Source organism: Poecile atricapillus, chromosome 14 (assembly GCF_030490865.1).
Source record: "Poecile atricapillus isolate bPoeAtr1 chromosome 14, bPoeAtr1.hap1, whole genome shotgun sequence".
NCBI classification, from domain to species: domain Eukaryota; kingdom Metazoa; phylum Chordata; class Aves; order Passeriformes; family Paridae; genus Poecile; species Poecile atricapillus.
Genome location: NC_081262.1, coordinates 14,538,582 through 14,563,954, shown reverse-complemented (window position 1 = coordinate 14,563,954; position 25,373 = coordinate 14,538,582). Strand labels below are relative to the sequence as shown.

The window sequence follows — 25,373 nt, the reverse complement described above, 5'->3', positions numbered from 1 at the left end:
ACTGCTGTTAGGAGAGACAGACTCACTAAATTCCCAGATTCAATTATACCAGGGTCAGAGCTAATGGGTTGTTTAGTACTCTGGGTAATTTCCCAGGCGAAGAGTTCTCAGGTTGGAATTTGCACATGTATTTAAGAGCTCTGCTTTCCTGGAAATGACACCAGGACCTGCCCTTGCCCTTCTGTGTTTGTCCCAGCTACTGCTGATGGCAGAAACTGAAAGAAAGCTTGCAGTGAACAAGGCTATAATCGAATGCAGAGGGCATGTGTGTGTGCTGCTGATGTCTTAGTGACACAGCGGGCTTGGATTTTGCTGGGGAATGTCTCGACAGTCTCTTGCACAAATTACATAGTCACTTGTTGTCTGGGTAGCAATGCAAAGCCTTGTCCTTGCCTTTAATTAAAAACACAGCTGGTGGAGGGACAATCTTCATTTCCAGTGGTCCTGCTGGCTCCTGGGTCAGCAAGGCTCATGGGTCACAATGAGGCACTGAGAGGGAACTGCTGGGAGAGCCAAAGTGGCCTCGTGTGTCCTGGACTGTGTCACAGTTTGTCCCTGCAGAGCCCTCAGAGCCCTACCAGGGCTGGCTCTGCTCTGTGTCATGAGTGTGGGGGGACTGTGGGACACGCTGAGTTTGGCTCTGCCTGTGCAGCCCAGCAGCTGGGCCCTGAAGGAAGCAGCAAGGTTGATCCAAGGGCTGGAAAAGCTCCATCTGGGCCTTGGGTTTGGAGGAGAGGCTCTAGAGGATGGGGCAGCTCAGCCCCAGCAGAACACAAATGAGGCACCAGCTCATCCCGATGGACCAAAGCCTTTCAAATTATTGCAATGTAAAGTTCCTTTTTCCCAGATGTTTCCACGTGGCTGGGTTGTTCCCTCCCCTTTCCTTGGTGCTGAAGTTGGCCTGAGTGATGGCTAGCAGGCTTTGGAGGCTCTTCTGGCAAGGCAAGCCCATAACTCTGGGGGGGATTGGGTGGTTCCAGGGTAATCATCAGAGCAGAAACTACTGAAGTTATCCCAAAACACACCTGGGAGCCTCACTGCCTTCACTCCCAGCTCAGTGAGCCCTCCAGGGCTGCCCAAGGCTTATTTCTCCAGCGTGGAGAGCTTTTGCTGCTTGGCAAGGATTCATCCTGCCCCTTAGCCTTGCATGACGGTACCAGCCAGGTCCAGTCCAGGGTTCTGCAGACCAGAGGGGCTTCATGTGACAATCACTGTCATCTCAGTGACCAGTGATGCTGGGAGAGACATGCCTAACCTGCTCTTGCTATTTTGCTTTTCCCTTTATTTTATTCTCTGAGTCACTTTTATTGGAGCAGGTTTTCTGCTCCTCAGCCCCTCGGAGACAATCCCTTGGCACAGGCCAGGGTTACTTGTGCAGAGCGTGAGGGCTGCTGATAGTGAGCAAAAAGGCAGCCTCAGGGGTCCCTCCACCTCCAGTGCTGTAATCCAGCCTTTAAAACTCCTCTTTTCCTGCTCTGGGGACTTGTTACGTGGGTGGAGGCTGCCAGGGAGCGATGTGGAGCCCAGGGGATGTTTCTTTTGGCTTTAAAAGCCTGCTTCCTTTTTGCAGCTGAATTCTTGAAAGGCTCCGAGCTGGGGGCGGAGGAGGGGAGGGCAGAGCAGACAGAACTTGGGGAGGGGGTTGGCATTTTGGCTGACAGCACCTGGGAGCTGGGGTGTGTGGCTGCTTCACCACCTGCTCCCCGCAGGGTCTGTGCTGCGGTCCTTCCTCAGCAACAGCACCCTGATGCTCTCGTGCCAGCTCGGCTCCAAAAGGATACCTTGCGTGTAAGAGGAGGGATGTCTTTGTGCTCAGTTAAGCAATTAGATGCTTCTCAGCTCTCAGCTTCATTATCAGCCTTGGCTTGCAATCCAGACTGACCTGTGACCAGGGGGGACCTGCTTAGTCAAGTGCACAAGACAAGCATCCTTAATTGCTTTGGTGCAATGATTATTTTCATTACAACAGTTTCTTTTTGCAAGAAGCAAGGAACTTCCATCACTGAGGCTCTTATCTGTGAAAACAATTCCTGAACTTTTGAACTATCTGCACTATGTGCAGTTTGTGACTGTTATCTGTGTGACATGGGACGTGACAACCTTCACTGTCCTCCAGACTCGCTTCTGGTATCGCTCCCTCCTCCCTCACCACGTTGTTGGTATCTTTCCCTGCATCACTTTATTCACAATTAGCCACTGGCACTGCCTGAAAACCCTCCTGCACTGCCTTTGGCACTCCCTGGCACACTCCCCACCCTTGGGCAGGCACACAGGGAGGTTCTGAGCCTCCCTCCTGGCGGGTCTCAAGATGTTTGCCTGAGCTTAAAGGCAACAGCCATGTGCCCACCTTGACTGTGGGGGCTGCAGGTGTTGGGGTGTGTCAGTGTGAGTCCCACAGAGGCTGTACCAGGGCTCAGTGGCATCGTGCTGCAGGCTGGCATCGAGTCCTGCATTGATGCCACGCTCTGGGTATTGTCTCCTGTGTGGATTTCTCACTTGGAGCTGATGCTTCCAAGAAAATAAATCCACCCTGGGATGGGATTTTGCACAGAAAAGGGTTTTTTTGTCATTGCCAGGTAGTGCCTCTCACCTTATGCTCAATCCTGTTTAATTTTGTGAGCTGGCACCATGAATGAGTGTGCTATAAATGGCATTGATCCCAGAACCACATGGCCCTGTGTGCAGAAGTGACCAAGTTTGATGATGGGAATCGAACATGGCCTGACTGAGCTGATGCCCCCTGTGAGCCACAGTGACAGAAATATCTGATACCTGTTCAGGAAAAGCGCCAGGGAGCCAACAGCACCTCCTGCCCACAGCATCCAGATGAGGAAACCTCACAGCTCGGATGTGAGGCAGGGGGAGAAGCTGCCACAACCCCCAGCTGACCTAAATAACACACACACCCCAGTGCTGTCAGAAAAGCAAAGTCATTATTGGCAAAAGAAGCTGTGAGGATGATGACCGGGCTGACAATTGCCAGTGGTATCAGCAGGACGATTTCGGTGTTGTTGAGGTTGCTGTTTTCTAATGAACAAGATCTTTTGTTGCAGCTTGTGCTGCTGGGCACCACCGGATGGTTTTTATCCCCTTTGCCTCCTTTAGCCAAGAGGAACAAAACCTCAGGCGTGGGGGACAGAGCGACATCCCACACAGTGACTGTGGCACCTCGCAGTGGTGGCTGTTGTCACCGAAACCCTGGCTGCCTGTACCACTGCTGCTTCCTTGCTGCCTGCTGGCCCCTGGCCCAATTCTGCTCCAATTGTGCTTATCAGCCCCAGTTTCCAGGCTGGTTTTTGGGATCAGTCAAAGGGAGCACTGCTGGGCTGCTCCCTGCAGCGACCCAGTTTGCTGGATGAGGTCTTTGTCCTCCTTTAAGGAGAGGGATGACAAAATACACTTGGTGGGGGCAACTGAGAGATGCCCCCAACAAGACCTAGAAACCTCACCTTCTCTTTTAGTACAATATTTCCAGGTTTTCTTCCTGTTCCCGTGTGGCCTTTGGGGATGTGTTTCGGACTGTGACTTGTTAAGTTTTCTGGTTGAATAAATCAGCACCTGATGTGCAAACCTGGCTGCACGTCCTGTTCGTGTCCCAGCCAGAGGATCTGCTGCCTATTTCCCTCACTCCCACTTTATTCCTGTGAACCCACTGGTGTGACATGTCCATTCCCACAGTGCAGAGCCACTCTGAGTGGTTTTCCAGTTCATATGGTTTATTATGTGGTAGACAGAAAGAGGAGGGATTCAGACTAGATACAAGGAAGAAATTTTTTATGAGGAAATGTTTTATGTGGAAACACAGGTTTCCCACAGAAGCCGTGGCTGCCCCTGGATCCCTGGAAGTGTCCAAGGCCAGGTTGGGTGGGGCTTGGAGCAACCTGGGATGGTGGAAAGTGTCCCTGCCCGTGGCAGGGGTTTGGAACTGGATGGGCTTTAAGGTCCCTTCCAACCCAAACCATTCTGGGATTCCCATGGAGCACTGATAAAACTTCTGAGTGTCTGAGCAAGTACCTCTCTTTTTTTTTTTTGTCTGCTGGGCAGAACAATGCCTGCTGCCTTGGCTGCTCCTCTCCAGACAAAAATTAGCCAAATCTGCCAGTTTGGCCAGATCAGAGTTGGAGGATTTGGGCTTTTCCCAGCTGGTGGAGAATGTGTGCCTCTGTTGGCATGCTTCAAATTGGCAAGTGTGGGGAGATGTCAGGGGAAGCCCCATTACCCCATTTTGCCTTTGCAAAAGCTGGGGGCATTTTCTAATTCCCCCCCCACATGGGGACAGCAGCCAGGGATGTGATCAAAGTAGGTCTCAGCCTCCCCACCCTCCCCTGTGCTGGAAGAGGGATGGCTGCTCCTCACCATGGCAATCACTCTGCTCGGCACAGAAGGCAATTCCAGGTACTGGGACAAAGCCTGGCTCTAATTGAAGTCCTCTTGGATGCTGAGCGGTGCCGCTGCCTCGTCCTGAGCCTGAAATAAACGCTGTCACCAACGTGACTCAGAGGCACATGAAGGAAGGGACTGGTTTCATGACAGACTGAAATATGTCATATTTCAAGAGACTGGCTCCCTAGCAATGGAAATGCCCAAAACCTTGTCCTTTCCTGCCAGGGAGGGCGAAACACGGTCAAGGGAGGCTCCCTCACCATCGTGGATGCTGGAATAATTGATGGCTCCGTGCTGCTTGTCACGGCCCAGCACCGTAAATGCTTAAAAGGTTTATTTACCAATTCTGAGAACTCCTGAGCGCATCATGTTTAATGCAAATAGAGAGTGTGTTTAGGAAGATATAAACCATTCCTAGAGGGAAAGGCAGTCCATTATCTCCGTGCAAACACCTCCCTCCCTAGCTGTAAGCCAAACAGCAGGGAACTGAGCAAGACATGCTGATGAGAATAACTAATGCAGGCCTATCCGACCATGGAAAGGAGGGATGGGATCATCTGGAGCGGGAGAGACAGCTTTGCCAAAACAAACCATACCATGTGCTGGTTGCAAAACTTCCAGTGCTGATTCCCAGCCAGACAGATCATGCTCTTGAAGCCACCTTTGTTCCATGTTCCAAGACCAAGTCAGGTCATCAGCATTGGACACAGGAGTCCCGAGGACGTGAGAGTGTGTGAATCCAGCTCATCCAGAGCAGCCTCTGAGGGCTTTGCTCTTGCTGTACCTCTTTCTGCTTTGCCATCTCCTTGCCAGTGCCTGGGATCCAGCACAGCATTGCTGGCCCAGATTTGCCTCCCTGGGGATCAGCAAATAGCTGTAAAATCCTTCCTGGTGCTGGTGCCCTCTGGATAGGTCCTGGCCAGGTGTGGAGCCAAACCCTCAAGCTGTGAAAGGCACATCCTCTTCTGTGTGAGTAAAGAGCTGCAGAGCATCCCTGGGGGTGTCAGGGTGTGTTTTGAGTGCACAGCCAGGCCAGGATTCCTCGGGCAGAAAGGCACATCCCTGCAGGGGGATTGCTTTCCTCCCAAACCCAGGCAGTGCTGGGAGCAGGGACATGGATTTTTTGGCTTCCTCGTAGAGGAGACTTGTGTCATTTCAAAATAAACAGCACAGAGATGATGCAAAGGATTGTGCAGCTGCTTCTGCTTCACAGTGCAGCCAGGTTTGTGCCTTCACATCAGAAATTATTTTAAGCTAAGCCAGTGTGAGCCAGGTGAGCCCAGGGAGCTGTGCTGGGCACTGGAGCAGGGCCAGCCCTGGGGACTGTGCCTGCATCGCCTGGGACCACGCTGTTGTTCCTCTGTCTGTGCTTGGCTCCCGGGAAAAGGAATTTCCCTGTAATTTCCAGAGTGTAAACCACCCAGATGCTGTGGTTCTGCTCACTTCTGAGCATATTACATTTATTCCATGTTTTGTTTCCTTGCTCCAATCCAAACTGATGATTAAATGTTTTGTTCTGGGGTCCTAAAAACTCCTCAACCATAGAAAGCCTAGTGGGAGCAAACTCCAAAGTGAACAGAGAATATCATCCAGGTTCCTAAACCATAGTTTAAGTTTGCTTGGTGCATGAACTTGCCACCAAGCCTTTGAAGGACGTGTTTCCAGCTGCCTGGCCTTCAGCCACGCAGGCAAGACTGTCTCTCTCAGCTTTTATTTGGGCAGCAGGGAAAATCCAGAGGTTTGCAGGGCTTAGGGAAGACAGACACCAAGGGAAAAAGCTATCCCAAGCCCTGCAGGTAGCATTATGGAAGCACTTTCCAGCTGAGGAGCCCAGGACTGTGGGCAGGAATAACTCTCCTGCCCCTGACAGACAGTGGTGGCTGGAAGCACAGAAAAGCTCTTAATTCCACTTGAATTTTAGCCTCCAGGGTGCTCATTAAAAAAAGGCTCCAAGTTTCCTACCTCATGTGTCAACAACATGTGGAGAAACGCTGTGTAGGGCTCTGTGGGTCTGTTATCTCCTCTCCTGTTATTAATGGTGTTTTTTTTAATCACGGCGTTGTCTCTTTTGTCACCGCGCGTTTGTGTCGGAGCTGTGTGCGATGCAAATCCTGCCAAGCCCTGCTCTGGGCAGAGCTCAGGGGGCTGAAGGGAGGGGTCATCATTATTCCAATCACAAAGGAGTATTTGGAAGGTCAGACCCGAAATGCCTGACCCAGCCTGGAACGGAGGAGCTGTGCTCGCACTGGAAAACGCCTCGTCTCTCTCGTATTTTCCTTTCGCCGTTCCAATCCTCCCCCTGGCTGTCAGGCTCCAGCTGTGAATCACTCCTGGGCACGTGGCTAACACATGAATGCTGCAAAATATTTTGATGGAGGGGAACGGGGGTGGGAGCACGAGATAATCCAGCCAATTGTTCCCAACCCTTCGAGTCCTGTGCCTCCAGCATTTGCAAGGGCGTCTGTCCCAGAGCTCTCAGTCATGCTGAAAAGTGGGATTTGGTGAATAAGGCAAAGCATTTGATATCACAGGTCAGTGGGACTGGTATTTCCAGGAGTGAGCAAGGGTTGTAAGTAGAAATAGCTGCCCCAGATTAAGCCCTGGCTCCTCACAGTCTTCAGCTGATTGCTTCTCCCATTGGGAGGCTGAGTAGGCCTGGGTGGAAAAAGGGATTTGGAGAGGGAACCTCTTCAGCAGCTTCCACTCCCAAATCTCCACATCTCCCAGGGAGACGTGGGTGATATTAATCATGGGTTGCTGCTTGTAACAGCCCTTGTTGTCTCCCCAACAGCTTCACAGAAGCCATGAAGAGCCAGCCAAAGCTGGAGAGCTGGGACTGCCTCTGGACCTACTACACAGGCTTGGCCATCTCAGCTGTAGGGACCTTGTTTGTCATCTCCAGCTTCTTAGCACTGGGATTCACCGGGACCTTCCTAGGTAAGCACTGAAAATCCAACAGCTTTACCAGAAAGTGCATTTAATCCTTGCAGGGATCTCTTGCTGGGGCACAATCCTGTAGGAATTTCCTCATCCTTGCCTTCAGGGCTGTTAGATTTGTCATTATGATACCAAAGGTTGACCCAATCCTGCTGTTACCTCAGTTACCACACACAGAGGGGGTGGCACAGTGGTTTTATACAGCAAATCCCATCACCTCCAGCATCAAACCTGGAGGTTTGGAGCACAGCTGCTCATCTGCCAGCCCAAACACCCTCCAGAAAAGCAACCCCAAGTTCAAGACCTCACAAGTAGCCCTGGCACAGTGGGTGTGAGCTGTCCAGCAGCCCTGCTCCGAGCACCCACCTGCTCATCACACGTGCTGAGGCAGGATGTTGTTTGCTCTCCCCTCTGCAATAAACCTGATGTTCGTTGACAGATCCTTTTATCTGCCGCTTTATGGCAGAAGGCATTTTCCACTGTGCCTGCTTTCACATTTAGAGTGTAATTCTGTTAGCATTGTTGACTTTGAAAACATGCCAGTATGTGTGGAATTCATAAAAATAAAGTAGAGACAGGAACAATAAATATCCAAGGAAAGGGGCAGCTCCTGCTGGCTGAAATAATCACAGCCCCAGCTTTGACACCTCATTTAGGCTGTGCTTTTGCAAGTGCTTTACAAACCAGATTCAATTAGCTCCTGTGGCGGTGCTAGGAAGAAGAGAGGGACGTAATAAGCCTTCCTGGTTTCAAGTGGAGTTGCAAAGAAATGTGTTGAGTTGGCCGAAATCCTGCTGCCAAAAATAGAGCTCAGCACTCCTAAACATGTGCCCTCACCCTCCATGTGCAGCCTCGCTCCTGGCCCCCTGTCACACCCCTGTCCCTCAGCTACCGGGCACCAGCATCCTCCAAAATCACCAGCAGCCCTCTGAAGTGATGTCATGCCTGTGGAGTCATGTCCAGAAAGGCCAGGCACAGGAGTACCCATCAGCAAGAGCTGCTTGAACGCTCCTGAAGTTCAGCCAGATCTGGAGTTGTTTACGTAAAGCCTGATTCATCCCACCAGGAGGATCCACTGGACTTGAACCGCTGGGAAAAAGCAAACAAGTGAGTCAGGCTCAGCGTAAGAGGTGAGAGGGCCCTGTCCCTCGGATCTGTATCCCCCGAGGCAGGGAAGAGCTGGGTGCTAGTGGTCCATATAAAGTCATTTCTGCTCCATCCTCTCTGCCAGGGAGGCTCTCTGGACACGCCAAGGACCAGTTCTCTCTGCTAGCAGGGCATGACGGGCACCAGGGCACAGCTGAGTCAGGCTGGGGACATTCCAGGAGCATTTCAGGCTGGCTCAGAACCTCTGCAGCATGGCATGGCCCAGCTGGAGGCCCATAGAGGATCCATCCTTGGACTGGTAACAGCTTCTCCACTCCACACAAGCCCCATGAGTCCAACAAATTCTTAATGGAGAATGTCCCTCAGCGTGGTTTGTTCCCCAGCTGTGAGGAAGACAATGGGTCTGCAGGTCTCTGAGTATCCCATGTGGGATGTTCTCTTGCTCAGGACTCTCTCAGGACTGGTACTTCCAACATCCATGCAGGATTTTAGTGCTGCCCTGGTGCTGCAGGTGGAGCAAGGACTCTCCAGATAGCAAAAGGCTGCACTGTTTGGCAAGGAGGGGGCATCCAGCTTCTCACTGTTGACATCTGTGCTGAAGAGAAGTTTTGAGAGAGCCTCTGACACACAGGCACTTCAAAAATTACTGGACCCTTTGTGGGTTTTTCTACAGCAATGAGGGCTGAACCAGGCAGGGCACAGGGATGCCTGTTGAATTCCTTCCTTACAGCACATTCAGGTTTTGGAGCAGCTGCAGAACACTTTGTCTCTTTAGTGTGGGCTAAATGGTGCAGTGGGAGCTGTGTGAGTCACCCTTCTCCAGCAGCCTGGCTGTGCCACCCCATCTCCAGCATGGCAGCACCAGCTCCAGATGCTGTTTGCAGCAGCTGGATGTGGTCCCTCGTCCTGGCAGAGCCATCCCTGCTGCCCTGTGCCCTCACTGGGATTCAGGCATCACTTCAGCACTCTCCTTGTTTGCCCTGTTTCCCAAAAGAACAGAGTGATGAGGGCTTGGCTTATCTCAAGGCTGAGGACATGGAGAGGCTGCTTTGCCTGTCTGAGCCCAGCGACATTTTTTCCAGCACTGACCAAGATTTCAAGTCAATCTGAACTGACCAAAGTCTGTTGCTGGGCCTGGAGAAGCTGACAAGTCTCCAGGGTGAAGCAGAGGTGGTGCTTCAGCCCAGGTCAGGCTCCAGGGATTCTGGGGGACCCTGCAGAGTGCACTGAATGGCTTTTTGCTGCTGTCATCCCACCCTGTGCAGTGAGATGGCTGCACAGACCTCCAGAAAAAAAATAACTCAAATTAGATGCCAAAGTGCCTTGGCAAGGCTGATTCCTGATTTGAGGGCTCATGAAGGCACAGGAGATGCTCAGGGTAATGCTGTGCAACACAACACACAGTCCTGTCCCTAAGCACCTCTCTGAACATAAACACATATAAACCACCTCTCTGAACATAAACACATATAAACCACCTCTCTGAACATAAACACATATAAACCACCTCTCTGAACATAAACACATATAAACCACCTCTCTGAACATAAACACATATAAACCACCTCTCTGCTGGTCATGTTCATTGACCTGTGCAGGTTTAGAGGCAGAGATTACACTGGAAAATCTCCTGGGGAGCTGCCTGTGTGCTCCTGCTCATGGGGAGCCTGCCTGGAGGGTTGCACAGCCCCACCAGTGCTGGGCACAGATAAGTCCCTGCCAGCCCCACGGACCCAGGGCTTTGTGTGAACCTCCTCAGTGCCAGTGCCAGAGTGAGGTGTTCAGCTCAAAGGCGAGGGCGGGCAGGGGATAATGAAGCATTTTGACACATAAAAAAGCACAGAAATGGGCTGTGGCAGGGGGTGATGTGTTCTTTCTACCAGAACAATCTCGGAGATGAATTGCCAAGTAACTCTGAGAACATATAGTATGAATACAAGGCAATTATCTCACTTAGTGGCCTGTAGTTAAAGCCCAAAAGCATTGTGTAATTGGGCAGGGGCTGTTTATCCTTAGAAATAAATGTTTTAGCACCATGTGAGGTCAAAGAAATTACAATACTATCCAGGTAATAATAATAACCTTGAATAGTTTGCACTCCTGTAATGCCTTTCATCTGGATTTGTGAGCACTTTCTCACCATACATTAATCCTCACCACCCTCTGTGCTCTAAGAAAGAGTGATGTTATGATCGGTGCACAATAGCACCGGGAGGGACGGAGGAGACTCGCCCAAGGTCAGGGAAGGGGCTGGCAGCAAAGCTGGGGACACAGCCCGGGGTGGTGACAGTGCCCTGGGCTGGGGGACCCGCTGCTCCTCACGGATCAATGCTTCTGCAGTGGACATGGAGCATGGGTGGTGCAGTGGACAGAAAGGAACAGAGCTGGGGAAGGGTTTGGAGCAGCAGGAATAGCTGAAAGAGCTGGGAAAGGGGCTCAGCCTGGAGAAAAGGAGGATCAGGGGGAACCTTTTGGCTCTCCACAACTCCCTGACAGGAGGGTGCAGCCAGAGAGGGGTCAGGATCTGCAACAAGGGACAGGGCAAGAGGAAATGACCCCAAGTTGTACCAGGGGATGTTTACATTTGATGTCAGGAAAAAATTCTTCACCAGAGGGGATGTCAAGCCCTGACACAGGCTGCCCAGGGCAGTGGGGGGATTTAAAAGTCATGTAGATGTGGTGCTTTGTGGTCTCACTTGTAAGAGCCAGAGATCTGCATCCTGGCCCTTTACCCCCCCCGAAATGTTGCTCACGAGCTGCACATCTCCTTGTCATTTCTTTTCCAAGCTCCTTTCAGGAGGGTGGAAGGATTACTCCAAGGTAGATGGAAAGCTGGTTGGATGCTGACAGTTCTGAAAGCTTTCCTCATTACAGATGACAATCACCCATTATCATCATCATCATTGTGCTGATAACTGAGTGTTTTGTAGGCAGAGGTGCTATTTTCTGAAATTCTGAGAAACTCTCTGAACTATGAGGTAAGGGTGACATTATGGATGAGGACATTTGGTCGTGGTGGTCATGATTATAACAGCTCCAAACACCATTACACGGCACTGGGTTTATTTTCACATTAAATGGATTTGATCCCATGCACTTGCTTCCTCATGGAGTGGTGTTGAACAGGCAATTTTACAAATGAAAAAACCAGAATCAACCAGTTGGGACCTCGAGAGCTGTGTCCTGATGGGGGATGTGGCTGCCACAACCTCATTGCAATGCAGGAACCTTCCTCGCGGGCAAAGAGCCATTCCTGGAAAAGCTGATAGACACAGAGTAAACAAACAACTTATTTGTTGCTGTTTCCTCAGCCTGGAAGTCAGTGCTGAAACCCTTTTCTGTGTATCCCTGGCAGGGATGCCCTGTGGCACAGGGAATCAGTGTGCCAAAGCCCCGCCACGACTCCCAATTTCATGGAGCCTAACCAGAAGCTTTCTGCTTGCTCTTAGGTGATTACTTTGGCATCCTGATGGAGGAAAAAGTGACCAGCTTCCCTTTCAGCATCCTGGATAATCCCATGTACTGGGGCAGCACAGCCATCTACCTGGGCTGGTCCCTCATGTGAGTACGTGCCCCTACAAACACCTCTGGTTGTAGGGCGAGTGTGGGGCCAAAAAGACACTCTGTGATGGCAGAGAAAGCACAGCCTGCCCTGACTTCTGCCTCCCCTGGCTATTTTTGTGTGTGGAAAATCTTGTGCTGTCTCGAAACACTCACAGCATTTCTTGTAGAAAAATAAATAGCGGCCAAGTGCTGGGGGAGAGGAGGCATCAGCAAACGCTCTGCAGCTGAACGAGGTCCTTGGCAGGCTCTGCACGTGGAAAAATCAACATTCAGGGCCAAATTCATGCAGGGTGTCACTCGGCAGGGGCAGGGCACTGGTACTGGGGAGCAGTGTGACCCTGCAATTACTCTGAAAAAAGCAAAACAAGCCAAGCCACCCTTTCCCCCAGCCCACGGTGATAACACTTCCGAAACACTCCTTGTGTGATACAACACAGCTTAATAGCCTGCTTAGGAGGAAATGAATAGGCTGTAATTTAGCAGCAAATGAGCAATATACTCTATTCAGTCTAACAAGTTTGATGTGGTTTTCATTTAATATCACATTTTATTTATTTGCCCAGGAGAAAAAAAAAAAAACAACAAAAAAAAGAACAAACCTGGCTGTGTTACTTCAGGAGCCCATGGAGTGTTGCAGGCCGTTATCACTGGGTATTTTGCACTGGTGCTCCTGACTGTGAACACCTCTCCTCTGCTTGGCTGGAAGAAATTAAGTGCTTTGCCACTTTCTGGTCATTTTTTTCAGCCATGTGTGCAGCCCCTGGTAATAAGTAAAGCTGATGGTTTCTCTCCTGTCTCCACTGAACCTTGCTGCTGTTAGTTCTGCACTTGAAATCCCCCCAGGTGCTGTCAGGGTTGGCTGCATGAGGCTGTTTCCCTTCCTGGCAGAGCCACGGCACAGGATGGGGTTTAAATCCTGGGAAATGGTGCAGGAGAGCCAAAGGGAGGCAGAGTTGGCCACAGGATCTGCAGCAGCACCATGGAAATGTGGATATTGCTGTGGGAAGTGGGGCAGAGCTGGGATAGGATGAGACCCCCACACCACACCACGACCTCCACAGCAGCACAGAAGTAGGAATTTGACCAGGAGGAATTATAAGGAGATCTTTATTTGTTTTAAAATCAGCACCAAACTACTTCCTAAAATCTTTGCAGAATCCACTGAACCCTCCTGAGCTGTTTCTGTCACAGAATCCCTTCTTCACCCCTCTCATTGTGGTTTTTCACCACAATTCTGGGCCAGAGCAGCTGGAAGCAGCTCAGGATAGCAGTGATTGCCTCCTTTTTCTCATTAAAAGGCTGCCACCATTAAGCCCAGTGAGGCATGACAAATAATTGCTGAGAACAAATTGCTGGAGCTGTGCAAAGTGGCACCAAGACACCACCCACCTGCCTGGGGGAAGCTCAGCACAACCCTTCTCACGGTGGTTTTGGCTGTTTCTCTTCCCTGGGACCTCAGTTCGTACAATCACAGAATCATTTAGGTTGGAAAAGGATTATAAGATCATCGAGTCCAAACATTAACCCAGCACTGCCATGATCAGAGCTAAAACATGTCCCCAGATGCCACATTTACATGGCTTTTAGATCCCTCCAGGGATGGTGACTCCACCACTGCCCTGGGCAGCTCTGCCAGGGCTTGACAACCCTTCCAGGGAAGAAATTTTCCCAATATCCAACCTAAACCTCCTGTGGGGCTACTCAAGGCCATTTCCTCTTTTCCTGTCGCTTGTATCCTGGCTTCACTCTTCTGTCAGGGAGTTGGAGAGAGTGAAAAGGTTCCCCCTGAGCCTCCTTTTCTCCAGGCTGAGCCTCCCCATCTCCCTCAGCTGCTCCCAGTGCTCCAAACCCATCCCCAGCTCTGTTCCCTTCTCTGGACACACTCCATTGGCTGATTTTTTTGGGGGTCCACGCTTTCTCCTGAGGTTCCAGAGCTTTCAGAAGATGTCAGGTGTCTGCCCTCAGAGGCCAGGGCTGATGTCCCATTTCTGTGGCAGCAGGAGGGATGCTGGAGGAAGTCTGCAGCTGTCTGATTCTGGCCAGACCTAAAAGAACAGAGCACACTTGTCCTCCCTTGGTGATGCACCACACTCCTTATCGTGGCATCAGAGCCCAAAGGACAGATCCATTCTCATCCATAAGGGATGAAAACATCACATTTTACCAGCTTGTCCTCTGACTCCAGCCCAGCCTTAAAAGCATCAGGTGAGGTGACCCACAGCCATGGGGAGCTGCAGCAAGGCTGGGGACAGACAGCTACCCAAAAAGTACCCCAAAAAAACTCCTACCAAGACAACAAAACCTTCCTGACTGATTCATCATCGCTGCTGCAATCAGATGTGGCTCAATATGTAGGTCAAACTCGTAAGAGGACAGGAACAGTTCACCCAAATGCTGCTCATCACCTGTGTCGAGCAGCCTCATTTCTCCTGCGAGACAAATGGAGCATTCACTGTGTGGGGACAGCTTTGTGTGCCTCTGGTAGGGAAGTGTTCTAACTCACAGCAACAGGCTGTGTAAATCAGAGCTGGAGCTGCAGCCAAATGATGCAATTAGAGGTCTTGCTGTCAACAAACAATCATGTAAATTTGTTCTCTCTGATAGGAATCAAGAAGGAGACATGACTAAGCATGTAATAGCAGGGGCTTGGGAGAGAAGGAAGTTGCCCGAAGCTTCCTAATGAGGGAAAAAGTTATTATAGAATGAAAATGGTGAAGAGGTGATTTGTGGGTGCCTCTCCAGGGACTGACAAAGCTGGATGGTACCTGAAAGTGGCTCCAGAATGAGGTTTAGGTAGTTCAGTCTCTCTTTCTGCAGGTGTGTTTTCCCAGCAGCACAAGTCACCCTGCACCAGGCTCGTGGGATATTTATCCTCATAAAATCACAGAATGGTTTGGGTTGGAAGAAACTTGAAAGCTTATCTTAATTGTCCCCTTTAATTAGGACACTGGTGATTGCCTTTAACTGCTGGTCTCAGCTCTGAGAGGGATGAGGGCTGGCTGTCAGCAAATAAAGTATTTAGCTGGTCCTTGGTGGGGAAATGTGCAAGGCCAGGCTGGACATGGTTTGGAGCAGGCTGGGATTGTGGAAGGTGTCCCTTTCTCAAAGATGAGCTTTGAGATCCTGTCCAGTCAAAGCCATTCCATGATTCTACAGTTCTATGACATTTCAGAGCAGGAGGTGATGAGGATTTTTGGTCCCAAAGCTATGGTCTCTGCTAAAAGGAACAGCCATCTCCATTGGGTCCTGAGCTCTTGATCATCTCTCCCCATGAGCAGACAGCGAGGAGCAGTGGGTGGCATCGGTCCCCTGTGCTGTGCCTGGTGACATCTCACTGGAGGACACATTCCTGATACACCTTGAAATGGCTTTAAAAGTGAACCAAGCTCCCAGCACCTTTCCCAGGGCAGGAATGGACCTTCCCATCCCTTCCCATCCCTTTCCATCCCCATCCCTGCCCTGGCTGAGCCACCACCTGGATGTGTGCGATGCCATATCCATCCACCTGGATGCTCTGGCTGCCTTTTGTCCCCTGTGCCCTGGGTGGCCCATCTTTTTGGGACATCAGGCATTTCCCTCAGAGCATGGGCTGGGAGCTGCAGCCATATGTCAGCAGCTGCTCAGCCCTTAAACATCCCTATAATCTCAGGATCTAGCATCAAAGCAGGAGCTCTCATAGCAGAGACGTGCAGGGATCAGACTTAAAAGAAGTCGCTGAAGTAGGCTGGGGAAGAGTCTTTGCCAAGTAACATCTGTCTAAGACAGTTAACATGAAGCACAAAAAAAAACCCAACCCTTTTGTTTGCTTCTGTTTAATGAGCAAGCGAGAGCTCTCTGCAGCCCAGTGTCTCATTTCACTTTCTCAACCAGGTCTTGCATAAGCCCATGTACTTACCTGATCTTTTTCCTTCTCTTTCAAAACAGGCACGCCAGCCCAGCTGGCCTTTTGCTGACAGCTGTAGTGGCAATTTCCTACACAATCGCTGTGCTGTACGAGGGGTGAGTAGCTGTGCAGAGCTGGAGAGCTTCTAATTATTTCTACCAGCTTTAACTCTCAAGGTTTCAGAGAGCTGCACAAGTAGAGATGTTTTTTTTCCCAATTAATTCAGCGGGGAAGAAGGAAAACAGAGGATTATTTTTCAATTGTTTTGATAATGGGCAGAATCCACTATGAAACTATTTGCTGAGTTCTAGGAACATTTGTGCATTTTTTTATTTTTATCAAAATGAGGCCTTTTTTCCTTTTGGGTGCCAGATTCTGTCTATAGAAGAACAATAAGGAAGGCAGTGAGAGGACTCATTGTGTCTTCAGAGGAGCCCCCTACAAGAAGCACTTACATTTTGTAGTTCTTTGGATGGGCTTCTCTGCTGTTTTGCACCACAATAGCCCAACCACAGCACAGGATGGAGCTGCACAAAATAACTCCCAGAGGCAGCAGTTGTACTTCAGCAGTGAAAGGTCTTTTGTATTTGGGAGGGAGGAGGAGGTGCAGAGAGCCATGGTCTGCATGAGGGGGAGTCTGGGTGTGTGCTGAGCCTTGTCCTGCTCGGCACAGGGATGCTCCTGTAGCTGCTCCACAATCCAGAGAGGCTGAAACCAGGATTGCCATGGCACAGGAATAGTCAGGCTGTGCCATCCTGTGAAGGACAAATTTTGTAGGCCCAAAGGTGAGCGCTCAGTAGCCTTGATTTTAATCCTTCCTCTCTTCTTTTGTCTCTGTCCCCTCTCTCCCTGAATTCCCATCCTCTCTCCCAACTGCAGGCCTTTCACAGAGGAAATCTATCGGAGGAAGCAGAAGGGAGTGAAGAGCAAGTAGCCCCAGGTACGTTTGCTGATGGGAGCATTCCAGGGGCTGCTTTGCTGGGCTCCCCCACCAACGAGCACCCCTGCCCAGTCCTGCCTTCCCTGGCTCCTCCCAAGCCCTTCCCACACTTTTCAAAGCATTTCAGCTTCAAACCTCTGCAAAATCCCAGGCAGAGAGGCTTTTCACAGCAGCAGTGGTGTCCGCCTCTTGGCACCTGACCAGCAGCCCCCAAATTGTTTTGATTATACACTTGAGAATCAGTGTGAGGGAAAATTGCTGGGAAGCTTCGAGGCTCTAGGCTTAATCTGAATCAGGCAGAAAAAAACAACTGTTGGCCATGGCAGGTGCTCCAGAGAGTGGCAGGGATGGTGTGAGAGGGCATGTGTGCCTGCTCATCCCTCAGGGGGATCGGGCATCCCTGCTCCAGCTGCTCCTTGCCCGAGCCACGAACATTTCTGCCAGTGGGCTCACCCTAAAACCTCAGCCCAGGCTTTTTTTGGGGAGCCAAAGGCTTCTGCAACAGCACAAGCTCCTTTCCTGGGGGTTGATTGCCATCTTGGAAGCCCCAGTGCATTTGCCTGCTGCTTGTTGTAGAGTTGGGACAGTCCCATGGCACCGCTGAGGTTTTGGCAGCACTGTAAGTGCTGCTCTGACAGAGCTGCTGTGGCACCACTGAGGTCCCCCATGGACTCCTGTCCCTTTGCCTTTTGCAGAGCACTCTCACGGGTACCTCGTGCCTCCCCGGTCTGATTTGCCCATTTTTCTGAGATGTATCCTAGTAATTAACCCAGCAACCCTTAATGAGCTGACTGAGCTCCCTGCAGCACTGGAAGTGACCAGAGGAACAGCCTGAGCGTGGTGGCAGCTCCTTGTCACAGCCCACGGGAGATGGAGGTCCCTGTCCCCAGGTCTCTGTCCCGCTGCTCTCCGGGAGTTACGCGGTTCAGGACCTCCTCTTCTCCCACACCGATTATTGGAGACCTGCAGGAAAGAAGGAATTCCCTTTGGACTGGAGGGAAAGCAGAGTAGTGACAGAAACACCGGGGGCCTTTCATGAGTGAGCTCTGAGCATCTGGAAGCACCGGCTCCAGCTGATCCTGAAGATCTTCTTGGTGCTGCCTAAGAACCACGAGAAGCAGACAAAGCTCGGGTGCAGCAATGGAGAGAGCTCAGGAGCCCCTGAGGATTCAAGCACAGATGGGGAAGGAACAGGGGAAATTGCTGTGAGCTCAACAACAGCAAAAACCCAAAATCCAACCCCTTCTTTTTTGGGAAAGGAACCTCCCCATCCAGAGCTGCGGTTTCCCACCCGTGCAGAGCCCTGCAGTGTCTCCACACTATTGCAAAGTGACTGAAAAGCACAGGAATGTGAATGTATGACTTAAACCACAGCCCAGGGGCATGGAGGGATGGCAGCTGTCCCGTGGGGAAGCCCCAGCATGGAGAAGAGCCAGGGGAAGAGTCAATCCCTGTCTGTACCTCACAGATATCCCACCCCTGGCCATGTTAATGCTCCAGCCCCTCCTTTTCCCCATGTCCACATGAGGGTCCTGCTGCCTTTCCCACCACCCAGTGCCTTCCAGCTGCTTTTCACTGTCTTGCAGGGGCAATGGGAGGGAGGGAAGAGAGGGAAAGGTTTGTTCCTGCCTTCCACACCGTGCAGCAGCCAGGTACGGATGTGCCCCTCCACCCCTGCCACCAACCTCACCATGTCCCAGAATTGTCCAGTGCTGAATCCTGCCTTGAACAGAAAGACTCCAGAGGTGATGCTCCAGCCCCAGGCTCTGTTTTCACAGATTCCCAGAACAGTTTGAGAAATGAACTGTAAATGATCAAACGAGCAGATGCTGGAGAAGGGAGCTGTGCTGCTGCTGGCTCCCACACAGGCACTGGAATGTGGGGCCACATCTCAGCATCACATTGTCCCCTCCACAGAGGGTCCTCCCTCTTCTCACTGTCACCTCCATGAAACGGTTCTGTTTCCTTTTGCTTTTACACATTGTAATTAACTCACCCTCCAGGCATTGCTCAGCAGAATTAAAAGTGTTGGTCTCTTTTCAGTCCGGCCTCCATTTCCTCCGGAAGGGCTCACAAATGCTGTGTTTATGTTTCATCACTTCAGAACCATTACACATAGATTTATTTTTTTATTGCCATCTCAACCACCTTCCTCTCAAAGATTTGGGCATAGTATTTTATTTTTAGATAAGTTTCCACATTCCCTTCACAGCTAATGTTTATAGACGGAGGCTAAACTGGCCCAGTACCCATAGCAACCATCGAGGAGAGGATACATTGCATTATTCAGGCAATTTATGTCAGAGTTGCCAGTCCTGGCTCAAAGTCTCTGATGTCAATAAACTTGGATTTGTTGATAAGTGAAATCAGTATTTACTGAAGAAGCACATGCTCGTACGGGAAGAATTATTCCTAATGAGAACACAGCGAGGGCTGTATTTGCGCTGTTTCATTCCTGGTCTGGGGACCACGTGTGCCTTTCCTAATCCCTGCTGCAAGGCCAGAAGGGACCCCAGTTGTACCATTCCCCTCCCCAGCCAATATCAGCCTCCTAAAACGTGTGTCTGTCACCATAAACCCCAGTGGTGGAGCTGCTTCCCGTGCCGTGAGCGCAGGGATTTGGAGCTGTGCTGGGACAGGCTTCACAGACTCCTTCCCCCTTGATCTGCCATTTCCAGCCTTTCCCACTTCCCAGCCATTCTGTGGCAGCTTTGCATTGCACAAGGCTTTCTTCTGGGGCTGTGCCAGACACATCCCTGGTTTTAGTAGCTCTTTCCACAGAAGCCAGCACGGATTAAACATCTTTGCTTTCACAGAACTGGTTCTGGCTGCCATAAAGTTGGAGTTTGATATTTTAGAGGCATCTGGTCTCTTCCCTGAAGAGGGATGGTGAGGAGCTGGAAGTTGATGTTCCAGCCCAGCTCATGGGGTCTGAGCCCACTTTTCTCCCTGACCAGTCTCAGTCCCAGTCCCAGTCCCAGTCCCAGTCCCAGTCCCAGTCCCAGTCCCAGTCTCAGGTGTTGCTGTGCTGCTCCCCAGGGCTGCAGGGAGGGAAACACAGAGGCACTGTTATTTATGTTGTTTTATGGTATTTAACAGCAAGGGATTAGGTGACTCCTTGATTATAAGGAAAAAAAAAAGTGACTCCTCTGCAATTGCCTAATATTTCCAAGAATTTGAGATTACACAGGGAGGGGGTGAAACCTTCAGGCTGAGCACGAAGCGCTGGTGGTGCCGCAGCTGTTTCCCCTCTTCTGGCTGCAGCTGGGACACATCCTGCATGGATGCAGGGATGGATCTCATGGCCAGGGTCAGAACATGAGTCCTGCTGCTTCCAGAGGAGAGACCTGCACTGTGGGACCCCCAGGACCAGCCGGGTGCAGCCCCAGCTCTGCACTGGCACAGGCAGGAGCGTCCAGCTCCTGCAGAGCCATCAAGGACCAAATGGGGTCCCTGGAAATGGGGTCATGGGGCCATTTTCATACCTTCATGCCTTAGAATCCAGCACAGGGCCTGCTGGGCCCACTGGAGCTTGGCAGGGGGGTTGTTTGCAGCCTTGGGAATTGCTTCACGTGATGCTGTGTGCTGACGCCACAGATAACGCTTCCTTTGAAGTTTGGGATATTTCTCCAGAGCAAACACCAGGAAAGGAGAAACTAGTTAAATCTCAACTTCTACCTGGCAGGGACAGCTGGGTCACCAAGGCCATAGCTCTGTGCTGCCTCAGGTCCCCCCATCCCACCAGACAACCTCTGTGCCCACTCTCATGGAGGTTTTCTCTGCCTGGTTGCTTCCATGGCTCCCACACACATCTCCCTCCCATGGAAATGCATGTGGTAATTCCTTGGGATGAGAGGATCAGCTGTACAGTAAACACCCCAGCAACAGGGATGCAGGGCCAGCTCCACACTCACAGAATGCTTCATCCAGGAGTACTTTGGGAAGAGGAGGCTGCATCCTCTGGTCCTTTCCCTGATGGTGGTGACATCCAGGAGCAGGGACACATTCCCAAAGGCCCTTCCCTCCATTGTGACTGCCTGTAACCCCGTGCCAGTGTTTGCTTTCGCCCAGGGAAGCTGTGCTGCTTTGCCCCAGGGATGGCCACCGGCCCTTACGTGGCAAACACACAGAGAATAAACACGTGGCGCAATCGGGGCAGCACGTGCGGCACTGGCAGCGCTGGGAATTCGCCATTCCCTGCTCCTGCCTGCTGAGTCTGCACTTTGGCTGTTTGGGAAGATGGAAGATGGAAGGAAATGAGGAGCTCAGGGCTCTGGTGAGGGCTCCCAAACCCATCCCAACACTGAAACAGAACCTTGGCTTTTTTGCCAGTGGTTGGGATTTGATGTAAAAACAAAGATGAACTCAGAGTTCTGGATGCTGCTTTATTGAGGATCCCTTAATCCAAAGAAGGTGGACAAGGGACACGACAGAATTTATCTTTGCAGGGGAATAAAGCAGTCTGTTCTATCCCTGTTGTGTAGGGAAAGCATTCTGGACTTTAAATGCTCACAAAGCAATGGGGAGACTGCCCTGGAGGGAAACAATTCCCATGTGGGAAACCCCCAGTGCAGGAACCCAAACAAATGCCTGGGATGCAGGATGGGGATCCCAGGGCTGAGATTCCCGGGTTTGCTGTCAGATCCAGGCTCAGGGATCTGGGATACAGGCACTTCCCAACTCACTGGTGTTCAGGGAAAGCTTGGAAATTTCCCCCAGCGCCAAGAGAGCAGCAGCAGCAGCACCCCATGCCCACTGTCCCCCTGGCATCACCCCTGGCATCAGGGACAGGGTGGAGAAGACTCCATCCAACCCAACCCAGCCCATTTCCACCCTCGCTCCGGGGGTCCTTACGCACAGAGCTCCTGCCATGAGGCAGAGGACAAGTTACGAGGCTGTTTTCTTTAATTTTCACACTCAAAAGCTGCCCCGAGACAGCCCGGTGAGCCATATCCTCCTTGGATCCACTTTCAAAGGGAAAAAATGGTAGGAATGTGCTGCTTTTTCCATGTTGCGTTTTCTTCGGGAGGAGCTGTTTACGGAGCGCGGCTCCTTTCCCAGTCAGGGTCGCAGGAGGGCTCAGAGCCGCCAGAGTCCTGGGAAGATGTCAGGGCCAGGCTGAGATGGGAGCCTCAGGGGTCCTGGATTTGGCCACTGGCTCAGCTTTTGCCCAGTTCAGCTCCCCCAAATCCCAACCTCAGCCCCTTCGGACCCCTGGGAGCAGATGTGGGGCCTGAGAGGAAACATCTCCAGGCTCTGAGCTCTCAGCACTTCCCCCTCCCTCTGCCAGCTCCTGCCTGGCATTGCCCACCCTGCTCCCTCCCCCTGGGCTTTCATTTCTGTCCTGCCAACCCTGCCAACCATCGCTATTTCCACGGGAACCTTCCTGAAATCCACAGTAATGCATCCACTGGGGTCACCAAGCCTCCCTCTCCCGAGCCTTGTATTCCAAGCCCAGTTGCTGCCTATCTTACAGGTGACATTCCTCCTAAATCCCAGAGAAGCTGAAGGAAATTCTGCTCTTTGGAAGGAAACAGAAGGTGCTGGAGTTTGGGGACACATCCAGGACATGGAGACACCTTTGTTCAGGCAGAATGTTGCATGTCCTGTGGGCAAGAGGATGGGATGAAAGGAGATGGAAACTGGGAGCAGGGGATTTCCAGGGTGCTCCGAGCCAGGATCAGCATCATGCTGAGCACATGGATGGTGCCTCGAGGGACCTCTTGCCACTCCTTGCCTGGGTAACTCCAGGAATTGGGGATTTGAGACATCTCAGGCTTTCAGATCCTCTATTAATCAAATCCCAAGTGCCAAAAGGAATCAAGAGACACGAAAAGTGTTGCTAAAGAAGCAGGGGTTGGGGGAGGGAAACAAATAAAGCCAACCCCCAGTCCCCAGAGAAGGAGCAGCTTCTGCATCATATCTCATCTGGGAAAAATTATATTTTGGGAATTACGTGCTTCTTCTGAAAAGCTTTAAAGAGATTTAATAAAATGAGACAAGCTAATAATATAGGAAATGAATAGCAACCCTGGATGCTGCATCTTGATTTAATCAGATGCTTTTCCTCAGGGGGACAAGCAAGAACTATGGCTAAAGTCTCTCTTTCCTTCTCCACCCAGCTGCTCCCCTCTTCCTCTGACCATTCACTCCTCCCACCCCAGGGGAGCAGCCAGGGCAGGATTTGGGGTCCCACAAGTCCCTGCTGTTCACCAGCAGCTGCTGGGAAATGCACAGCCCACGCTGGTTCTTTGGGAGCGGGATAAGGAGCTGGACACCCTCTAGGGAGAGGGGCTCTGTCCAAAGAACAGTCCTGGGGGAGAAATCGGGGAGCCAGGAGAGCTGGGCTTGGCTCCATGTGCACGGTTGCTCCAGAGCTCAGGAATGCTGTGCGCTGCTGCACAGGGGATGAGCCCTTGGTAGGATGTGGAGCATCTCAACAGCGATGATAAGGATCTCATGTGGGATGTGCCCCTCTCCAGGGCCTGGGACAGCTGCAGGATCTGTGTGTGCCAGGTGGGAACAGCACAAATGGCTCTTCCACTCCTGTTTCACTGCTCAGACCTGCAGGACCCAGCCGTGAACCGAGGCCAGCCCGGCCCCGGGGGGATGATCCTTCCCAGCTCTGCAGCACACTCAGAAACCAAACTCATGTTCTGATGTAATTGTCCTTTTCCAAGTATCCCCCGTTCGCCTGTCCCTGTGCTGGGCACCCTGGTGCCGCTCCTGCTTCCTGGAACATTTTGCTTCCTACATTTTTGCCGTGGTGCTGCTGCTGTGAGCTCTGTTTTGCTGCTGCACAGTTCGTCCAAGCCAGGCCCTGGGGAGCCGCATGTTCTGTCGCCGGGATGTTTGTGTGACTTTCGTGGAATTTCCTTTCCTCAGCCGCTTGCTTGCGGACACAGGGTGGGTTTTGCTGGTTGGCAGGTGGCTGGTAAACCGAGGAGGGTGAAAATAGGTAGGGAAATAGCAAGAAAACAAAGATTGATCTGTGCTGAAGGTGATTCCATTAAAGGTGTCACTGGGGTTCATGCAGAGCATCCTGCCTGAGGCTCTGGCTGTGCTGAGCTGCTGCATGAAAGAGATTCCATCCTCCAAAACCAGACAAGGAGCAAAACATCCCACAGACAGCAGGGGCAAACTCTGGCAGCCATGGGGGAAATGCCCTTTTACCTGCCTCTGCTTAAGCCTTGGGCTATTTGCAGTCAGGTCAGAAATAGGTGGTGATTTGTAGAGGAGTCATAACCGTGGGAAGGCTTTGCCTTGCAGCGAGGTGGATCCTTTATCATCAATCACCGGCAGCGGCTCCCAGCAAATGTGCTTTGCTCCTACAGGAGATGAGTTTCTAGATGAGCCTGGGAGGACTCAGCTAATGCTGTGTAATGCTCCCTGCTCGGGCTCTGCGTGACTCCATGAGGAGCTGGGCTCTGGGATGGCACAGGCAGTGCTCACGTCCTCTTCTCTGGGAGCTCCCACCACCCCCAGATCAGGTCCCTGACATCCTGTCCTTGCTGTCAGGGGGTCCCTGGCTCTGGTCCCATCCACCAAGCCCACAGGATCCCAGTGCACATCTGTCTCCTGGCATGCTCTGCCCAAAGAATTGTTTAGAAGGAACAAATGGATTTTTTTTCCTGTCAGCCAGGTTTCAAGCAGGCTATTTTTACCTGTTCCTGACTCTATTAATAGTTGTACGGCCAACAAGAAATGCTGATCGAGATATTCGATTTGTCTGTCCTCCAGAGGTTGCCACTTCCTGTTCCCCCTGTTGTTTTCCATCAACAGCTTCAATTAAATGATCTTTTTGTTATTTGGGGTGATACATTTGGGCTTTGTGTTCGGTTATTAAACTTCTTCGCTGTCTCACACACGGATGAATAAACACAGGAAACTGTCCCACTTTCTCTCCTCCAAGTGTCCTTGTGCCTCTGGGCAGGATGTTTCCCTGCAGGCAGAGACGGGGCTGTACAGGGCTCTTGAAGTTGCTGCTCCCTTCCAGACAACCACAATCCCTCCATAAGCCTTCCAAGAGTGTTTAAATTAATGTCCAAGGGTGACACCACACTCAGGGGAGATGAGAAGCTCAGCACCATCCATTTCCCAAGTGGTGCTGATGAAAGGCACTGCTCTGCCCCATTCTGGCTCTCCTTGGGATCCCTCTCCATGTTATAGGTGAGGCTTCTGCTGCCCCAAATCTTATTAATGCATCACCTTTTGCTAAGTTGTTTGGGTTTTTTTTTTGGTTAGTGTGGGTTTATTCTATTCTATTCTATTCTATTCTATTCTATTCTATTCTATTCTATTCTATTCTATTCTATTCTATTCTATTCTATTCTATTCTATTCTATTCTATTCTATTCTATTCTATTCTATTCTATTCTATTCTATTCTATTCTATTCTATTCTATTCTATTCTATTCTATTCTATTCTATTCTATTCTATTCTATTCTATTCTATTCTATTCTATTCTATTCTATTCTATTCTATTCCTATCATAGAACAGGCTGGGTTGGAAGGGACCTTAAAGCTCATCTTGTACCAGCCCCTGCCATGGGCAGGGA

At 51.1% G+C, this 25,373-nt stretch overlaps 1 protein-coding gene across 3 annotated transcripts in view; it reads left to right on the top strand.

Annotated features, from left to right (window-relative positions):
• Positions 1-18,856, top strand: part of PEMT (phosphatidylethanolamine N-methyltransferase) — a 42,306-nt gene extending 23,450 nt beyond the window's left edge. For all 3 annotated transcript variants that reach the window (XM_058849483.1, XM_058849484.1, XM_058849485.1), the window contains exons 4-8: positions 7,175-7,320; positions 11,877-11,988; positions 15,916-15,990; positions 16,754-16,814; positions 17,510-18,856. In XM_058849483.1, the coding sequence (XP_058705466.1) occupies positions 7,175-7,320; positions 11,877-11,988; positions 15,916-15,990; positions 16,754-16,808 (388 nt within the window). In that variant the 3' untranslated portion in view covers positions 16,809-16,814; positions 17,510-18,856. The remainder of the gene's footprint in view (positions 1-7,174; positions 7,321-11,876; positions 11,989-15,915; positions 15,991-16,753; positions 16,815-17,509) is intronic.
• The last annotated feature ends 6,517 nt before the right edge of the window (positions 18,857-25,373 follow it).